General features: G+C 48.9%; 1 protein-coding gene across 4 annotated transcripts; it reads right to left on the bottom strand.

Moving 5' to 3' along the window:
• LOC308569660 (uncharacterized protein) lies at window positions 1-6,266 on the bottom strand. 4 transcript variants are annotated; one of them, XR_014000757.1, is made up of 4 exons: window positions 5,823-6,192; window positions 4,123-4,277; window positions 2,008-3,168; window positions 1-650 (listed from the first exon to the last, which is right to left on the bottom strand). XR_014000757.1 is itself a non-coding variant. In XM_081163852.1 (3 exons), exons 1-3 carry the CDS (start codon window positions 6,249-6,251, stop codon window positions 2,336-2,338), a joined length of 1,002 nt encoding a protein of 333 aa, XP_081019978.1. In that variant the 5' UTR covers window positions 6,252-6,266; the 3' UTR covers window positions 1,592-2,335. The 4 variants fall into 4 exon arrangements, 3 of the variants coding, with proteins under 3 accessions (XP_081019978.1, XP_081019977.1, XP_081019979.1); XM_081163852.1 differs by lacking the exons at window positions 1-650; window positions 5,823-6,192 and adding an exon at window positions 6,238-6,266 and having other exon boundaries at window positions 1,592-3,168; XM_081163851.1 differs by lacking the exon at window positions 1-650 and having other exon boundaries at window positions 1,592-3,168.
• Window positions 6,267-7,883: the final 1,617 nt, after the last annotated feature.

Below are 7,883 nucleotides of genomic sequence, written 5' to 3'. Positions count from 1 at the left end.
CATTTTTGGCGTCCTCGGTTGGGCACGTTGTGGCCTTTTCGGCTTTTTTCCCGCGGCGTGGGAGAGAGCTTGACTGCTCTGCCACTGGCTGCTGGCCTGAGCCCCATGTTTTATATTAAGATTCCTTTATTTTGAATGAAGGAGGACACACAAAGGAGGAGGACAGTTTTCCAGTATTCACGCGTTCCAAGAGCCCGGAGACTTTTTTGTTAGGAATCATGACAACGGAAATCAAGAAGTCAAATAGACCATTATTTATGTATGCCACAACTGCTGCCAGGATTCGAATTGCGAAAAGTTGGAAAAGCGAAACCATCCCCTCAAAACTCAAATGGCAAACGAAATTGCCAGCATACTTACAGTTCAGGGCCGTGTTCAGAAAGTGGTGGTGGGGGATGAGTGTTCAGACCCCTGGGCTCTCACTTGTGGGGTACCTCAGGGTTCTGTCCTCTCCCCCATGCTTTCCAACATCTACATGCAGCCGCTGGGAGAGATCATCAGGGGGTTTGGGCTGGGTGTTCATCAGTAAGCGGATGATACCCAGCTCTACCTCTCTTTCAAATCGGAAGCAGTGAAGGCGGTGAAGTTCCTGTGTGAGTGCCTGGAGGTGGTTGGAGGATGGATGGCGGCTAACAGATTGAGGTTGAATCCTGAAAAGACAGAAGTACTGTTTTGGGGGGACAGGAGGCAGGTGGGTGTGGAAGACTCCCTGATCCTGAATGGGGTAACTGTGCCCCTAAAGGACCAGCTGCGCAGCCTGGGAGTCATTTTGGACTCACAGCTGTCCATGGAAGCGCAGGTCAATTCTGTGTCCAGGGCAGCTGTTTATCAGCTCCATCTGGTACGCAGGATGAGACCCTCCTTGCCCGCAGACTGTCTCGCCAGAGTGGTGCATGCTCTGGTTATCTCTCCCTTGGACTACTGCAATGCGCTCTACGTGGGGCTACCTTTGAAGGTGACCCGGAAACTACAACTAATCCACAGTGCAGCAGCTAGACTGGTGACTGGGAGCGGCTGCCGAGACCACATGACACCGGTCTTGAAAGACCTACACTGGCTCCAAGTACGTTTCTGAGCACAATTCAAAGTGTTGGTGCTGACCTTTAAAGCCCTAAACGGTCTCGGCCCAGGATACCTGAAGGAGCATCTCTACCTCCATCGTTCTGCCCGGACACTGAGGTCCAGCTCCAAGGGCCTTCTGGTGGTTCTCTCACTGAGAGAAGCTAAGTTACAGGGAACCAGGCAGAAGGCCTTCTTGGTAGCGGCACCCGCCCTGTGGAACACCCTCCCACCAGATGTCAAAGAGAAAAATAACTACCAAACTTTTAGAAGACATCTGAAGGCAGCCCTCTTTAGGGAAGCTTTTAATGTTTAATAGGTTACTGTATTTTAGTGTTTTGTTGGAAGCCGCCCAGAGTGGCTGGGGAAACCCAGCCAAATGGGCGGGGTATAAATAAATTATTATTATTATTATTATTATTATTATTATTATTATTATTATTATTATTAGCAAGAATAACCAGAGCAGTAAGAGGAAATACAAGATGGTAATAAAGAATGGAAAGTAATCAAAGAATATCTTAAAGATTACTGTGATAACAAAAGCTTTATGGCAGATGATAATAATATTTTATTTATATCCTGCCCACCCCAGCCGAAGCCGGGCTCAGAGCAGGTAACAACAGTATATCGAATGAGTCCTTTAATATAAGGAAATATTGGAGAAAACTAGAACCAAAAAGGAGAATGTGAGGTGTGTGGGGGCGAAGATTTAGGAAACTGTAAAAAAAATAAGTTCAAAATAGTACAATGAGTATAGTCGGAAGGCTTTTCTTTATCGTAAATAACATTATTTTCTATTCTTCTACTTTTTCTCTCTCTTTTCTTTCATTTATACTTTTTGTGTATTCATAATCTGTAATGTTTGAATGTAATGTTTTATATTGTATGTATTTTTAAAATTTCGGTATAATAAAGGTTTAAAAATTATCTAAAACAGGAAGATACCTGTTTCTCGAAGCTACCAGCATGACTTTGACCAAACTGCAGGAGGCAGTGGAAGACAGAGGTGCCTGGTGTGCTCTGGTCCATGGGGTCATGAAGAGTCGGACATGACTAAACGACTAAACAACAACAAAAAAAACAGGAAGAGGGGGGAGGGGCCTGCAAGGAATGCAGGGAAGGAAAGATCTCTCAGGGTGGGAGACGGGGAAAAGAGGGGGGCACCAGGGGAGAGCTGGGGGAGCCTGCCTTTCTATGGGTTGATAAATGATATGATATATATGATACAAAGGTGACAAAGGGTATTTTTAGTTATTCTCCCCCCTTCTCTTTTTTATACACTTGTGTTTTGTAAGGGTTGTTTAATATTTTTTCCTTTTTTCCTTTTTGGTTGTCCCTCAGTGTGAATTCTTTGATGGGAAGTGAGAGAAATCCCCTGACTGAAACTCTTCCCACATTCAAAACACTGATAGGGTTTCTCCCCTGTATGAATTCTTTGATGGGAAGTGAGAGATGCACTTCGACTGAAGCTCTTCCCACATTCGAAGCACTGATAGGGTTTCTCCCCTGTATGAATTCTATGATGGGAAGTGAGAGATGCACTTTGACTGAAGCTCTTCCCACATTCAAAGCACTGATACAATTTCTCCCCTGTATGAATTTTTTGATGGGAAGTGAGATGGGAGCCTTGACTGAAGCTCTTCCCACATTCCAAGCACTGATAGGGTTTCTCCCCCGTATGAATTCTTTGGTGGGGAGTGAGATGATGCTTCCGCCTGAAGCTCTTTCCACACTGCAAGCAATGATAGGGTTTCTCCCTCGTATGAATTCTTTGATGGGAAGTCAGATGGTGGCTGCAACTAAAGCTCTTTCCACATTCCATGCAGTTATAGGGTTTCTCCCCTGTATGAATTCTATGATGGGAACCGAGACTGTCCTTCCGAGTGAAGCTCTTTCCACATTCTCTGCACTGATACAATTTCTCCCTACTCTTTGTTCTTTCGTGTGAAGTGAAGCTATCACTCCTAAAGAAGCTCTTTCTTTGATGGGAGGTGGACTGGGAGCTCTGACGGATGTTCTCTCCACACTCTGAATATTTATATGACTTCTCTGCTATGTGGATTCTGTTCTGGTCCCCCTTGTTCTTCCCTTCCAATTCATCACCATCTGCAATGAAGAGAAAAGCTAATTAGAACCTCAAAAAGAAATGGTGCTCCAGAATATTGAACAAATCCCTCCCCCCACCACACTGTGAGACTTGAGAGTGCTCCGTTTCAGCCTCAAGCGGACATCCATGGAGTCTAACTTAATGTCATTGTTGATGTGTGGCATCTTCAACCCCTCAGCGTTTCAGCACGCATGCGGGGCACATGACTCTCTTGAAACCGGTGGGGCCACACTGCCAGCATACTGTGACAGGTGACACAGAAGCATCAAATCCAACACCTGGACCCCCCCCCCAGCAATGCACTGCCACGTTAATGTAAGTCATGCAAACTCTGCAGCGCTGTCCTGGACCCAAACCCCACTCAGAGCGAAGGGGACATGGTTCACATCCATTATTGAAGCAAGTTAATAAATGCTTGTGACAGAGGAAGAACTGGAGAGAGTTAGGTGTGAGGCCTTACTATAGTTTTCACTGCCTTTGTTGATTGGTATTAACTGACATACTGCTTGGCTTTAATCTGGGATAGATTTTGTTTGGCTCAATCCTGGAATCCACTCCATCTCCGAGGTCAGTCAAATGCAGACAGAAGCCAAAACAACAGACCTCACAGAAGTTATTTCAACTTCCCTAAAAGCTCTGAAGCCAATATTGAAGAAGGCCTGGGAGGTTCAGACAAGCCTGGTCCTTGTTTAAAAAGGCATGACTAGATGGAGAACATTCACAGAGGAAAGAGTTGATATCCCTCCATTCAGAGTTCACAGTGGGAATGTTAGAATCCCAGACAGAATCCAAACAGCGGAGGTTCAGGCAGGCAGGTGGAGGAGCCTGAAAAGGTCTCCTCTTCTCCATCTCCATCTGCCTGTCTGTCTCCCCCCACCCCCAAGCTGAACAAGCTCCAATATCTCTCCAGCTCCATCCATCCACGTCTGCATCACCACTCTCCTGGAACTCACCAGATCTCTCGGAGGTCCCTGAGAGGGAACGCTCAGAGGTTGTGGGGAGGGATGCGGGAGACAACCTGATCAGGTCAACCGTCCATCTTCCCCCTTCCATCCTTGCTAGCTTTGCAGGATCCGTCTCTTTCATCCTTCCTAAGGAGTCGAGGAGCCTGGGAGAGAGGAAGAAGCAAAGGGGACCTCAGAGGCCCTGCAGGGATTCTCCTGCCCTAGATATTCTCCTGCCCCTGGAGAAGCACAAATGGGGCAGCCCCTTCCCAACAGAAGCCCTTTTTCTAAACATCTCCAGTGGTTCCAATTTCACCTGTTTGCTCCTCACCCCACTTCCGAAGGCTGGCATGGTCTGCACAGTAGTGACCAGAGAGTAGATCCCATTGAACTCAGTGGGGCTTTTGGACAGAACTTGGTGGCAAAACCAGTGGCCCCCTGTCCCCAATCCTGAAAACTGCAACCCCAGAGCATGGGCAGAAAGTAGACAAGTAGCTATTACATGTGGGTGCCCCCATGCTAGGTGCTTTTAATGGAGAGCCCAGTTCACACTCTTTGAGCTCTCTCACTGCAAGCCAGGCAGATGTTGTGGCCCTATTTGCCTCTGTCAGGGGATGCCTGGGGACCAAATCTGTATGTGGAAGCAGAGGAGCTGGTGATGCCACATTTCTGAAATATCATGAGACGAATACACCGCTCCTCCTTAGATATTGTCTGTGTTTATACACCACCTTCGCAAGTCTCCAGTCTCAAAATGTGGCCCCCACCCTGGCATGGAAGCCATCAAAGTCTGATCTTGCAGGTTTTTCTTCCCTCATGGGAAGAGAAGACTACCTGGAAAAGACCCTGATGTTGGGAAAGATGGAGGGCACAAGGAGAAGGGGATGGCAGAGGACGAGATGGTGGGACAGGGTTCGCAAAGCTATGAACATGAGTTTGACCAAATTGTGGGGGGCAGTGGAAGACAGGGGGGCCTGGCCTGCTCTGGTCCAGGGGGTCACGAAGGGATTTCTGCACCAGGTCAAGGAATCTGTAGCCCCCAATTACACTCCGCCCCCCCCACCTGTATTTTGCCCCACCAAAGGTGCAACTCTCCCTGAAGCACAGGAAGGAAGCAGCCAAAGGTACTTGATGACCTCCCTCCCCCCCCCGGGCGCCCCACCTTCCTTCCCCGGCTTCTTTCGGCCCCTCTCCCCCTCCTCCTCCCCGCCCCTCTCCCCCCAACTCCTGGGGCGACGCCTGCCTGCCATTTCTGCGCCTCCTTTGCCTTCTGCCATGACTTGGGGGTCTCCCCCCACCGAGCAGGGCCCCCCATGCCCCTCCCCGCCCCCTGGGACCCCCTTCTCCCCACGGCGCCCCCCGGGGGAAGAGAGAGGAGACTCACCCAGGAAGCTTGGGCCAAGGGAGAGAAGAAAGCCGCCTCCTCTCGGCTGGCAGGAAGGGAACTGGGCAGGGAGGGAGGACCTGCGCCCCCTTCACTTCCTGTCCTCTCTAGGAATCCAGCTCGGCTCCTTTTAACCCTTGCCAAGCTGAAAGCACCAAATCCTCCCCTCCCTCCCTCTCCCTGGCTGCAGTTTCTCCTGCTTCTGCGCCTGCGCTCCAGGGGCTGCCCCCTTCCCTCCCTCTGGGCCAAGGACTCTGCCCCAAGGAGCCCACATCTAAGCAGACCAACAGCAAGGGAGGCGGGGGGTGGCCATGGGGGGGGTTACCTTGGCTCTGCCCCTCCCCCAAAAGAGAGGCTCCAGGATCCCAAGGAAAGGCTGGGATGGAGAAGAGGCGAAGGTCTGCGCAGTGGCAGGAGGTGTCTTGGGCTCAGAGATGGCTCCATCAAGACACCCCCCCCGGGGGAAAACCCCACAGCTCAGGAAGTGGGGGGGGGAGGAAGGAGGGGGTGGCTTCCCGGCCAGGAGATTCCCCCCCCCGAAAATGATCTCTTCCCCCCGCCAAGCGGATTTTCCTGCTTCTGCAGCCGCTTTTCATCCCAGGAAAAAGAGAGGAGAAAGTGTCCCATGCAAGGAATGAAACGCCCACGCGATCCTTTGGGTGGGGGAGACTCAAGGGGGGGGCAGATGTGGAAGAGAAAAGAAATGACCATGCCTGTCTGCATCGGAGAGTAGGACTTACTTCTGAGTAAGCATGCATCGGGTGGGGCTGCATAGCAACGCTTCCAAAAGTGATGGGATCAGTGTGCGGATCTCACGAAATTAATTCACACATACAAGGGTTCACAAACCCCTGCGTGTAACTGCAGGTGATGCAATAGGGACCCTTTTGCTGGGAGTTTCCTGAAGGGATCTGCTTCACTTGGAAAGCCAAGAAAGAAAAGTGTGTGTGGATTCTGAACATGGCTGCCAACGTTTCCCTTTTTTAAGGGAAATTCCCTTATTCCGAATAGGATTCCTCGCAAGAAAAGGGAAAAGTTGACAGTTACGATTCTGAAAGCGGAGGAATTCTGGAGGAAGAAATAGAAGGAGCTGGGAGATCCTGCACAGGTGGAATCTCATGAAGAAGAGCAATGTCAGAATTATTGGGGCTGGACTTGTGTTGTTTTCTTTGCGAAAAGAAAGACTCGGGTTTCTAAAATATGGCTTATAAATCTCTAGCCTGGAATGTGATGGACTAAATATGAACTCCGAAAGGCATAAGGAGGGGATGAGTCCGCCTATCGGGACGAGGTGGAGCGGCTCTGTGTTTGGTGTGGAGAGAACAATCTGGCTCTTAATACGGCTAAGACCAAGAAATTGGTGGTGGATTACAGGGGGAAAAAGGCGGACATTCAGCCCTTGTATATCAACGGGGAACGGGTGGAGAGGGTGGCGGAATTCAGGTTTTTGGGAGTAGCTATCGATCAGAGCATGACTTGGAGCGCACATACCACTGCTCTGGTGAAGAAGGCCCAGCAGAGAATTTATTTCCTCAGACTTTTAAAGAAGAACAATCTGAGTGAGAGACTGCTGGTGTGCTTCTACCGAGGCTCCATAGAGAGCATTCTTACATACTGTATTTGTGCTTGGTTCTCCAGTTGTACAGCTAGGGAGAGGAAGGTGCTCCAGAAGGTCATAACCACAGCCCAAAGGATTATTGGTCACCCTCTCCCATCTTTGGAAGAACTGTACGGTTCCCGTTGTCTTAGGAAAGCAAATAACATCCTGCAGGATTCATCTCACCCGGGACACGGTCTGTTTGCACTACTGCCTTCTGGCAGGAGATATAGAAACATCAAGTCAAAGACAAATAGACTGAAAAACAGTTTCTATCCAAGAGCTGTGGCCTTTTTGAATGCTGTAACTCGATAGTGTGACCTGGGAGTTTGATGGGTGTGGTGTGGGTGTGGCTGGAATGTGGTTTGTTTGGTTGTTGTTGTTGTTTTGCTTTTGATGTTTTAAGGGATGGCATCCAATTTCGTTGCACTTTGTACAATGTTGCACTTGTGTAATGACAATAAAGAATCTATTCTATTCTATTCTATTCTATAAGATAACACATGTATTAAGAAAGCAGAAATGAGATTTAATAAGCTTGCAGGAGACCCACGTAAAAAGGACCCGTGGAAAATGGTTAATCAGTAAAGCTTGAGGCCAGTAATTTATACCTTCAGATAAATCGAAAAAAGACATTGCCAGGAAGGAATAAAAGTCCTGGTGTTAGGATTATACGCAGCAAATGAAAAGAAGTCGGACTTTTAAATGCTGGGAGGGATGCAGGCAGTGGCGAAGGGGTTGTTTAGACAGCCTTTCTGGAGAGAGAGAAGCTTGAAAAGCGAGAGATAG

The sequence above is a fragment of the Podarcis bocagei genome (assembly GCF_964188305.1).
Source record: "Podarcis bocagei genome assembly, chromosome: 12".
NCBI classification, from domain to species: domain Eukaryota; kingdom Metazoa; phylum Chordata; class Lepidosauria; order Squamata; family Lacertidae; genus Podarcis; species Podarcis bocagei.
Note: the sequence above shows the minus strand (reverse complement) of the source record. Positions and strands in the feature narration are given on the sequence as shown.

Coding starts and splice junctions, on each gene's coding strand:
- LOC308569660 (XM_081163851.1), bottom strand. CDS start 5,941: ATGGAGCCATCTCTGAGCCCAAGACACCTCCTGCCACTGCGCAGACCT. Junction 4,278..5,822: donor GGGGGAGGGGCAGAGCCAAG/GTAACCCCCCCC, acceptor CCTCTCTCCCAG/GCTCCTCGACTCCTTAGGAA. Junction 3,169..4,122: donor AGGGACCTCCGAGAGATCTG/GTGAGTTCCAGG, acceptor TCTTCATTGCAG/ATGGTGATGAATTGGAAGGG.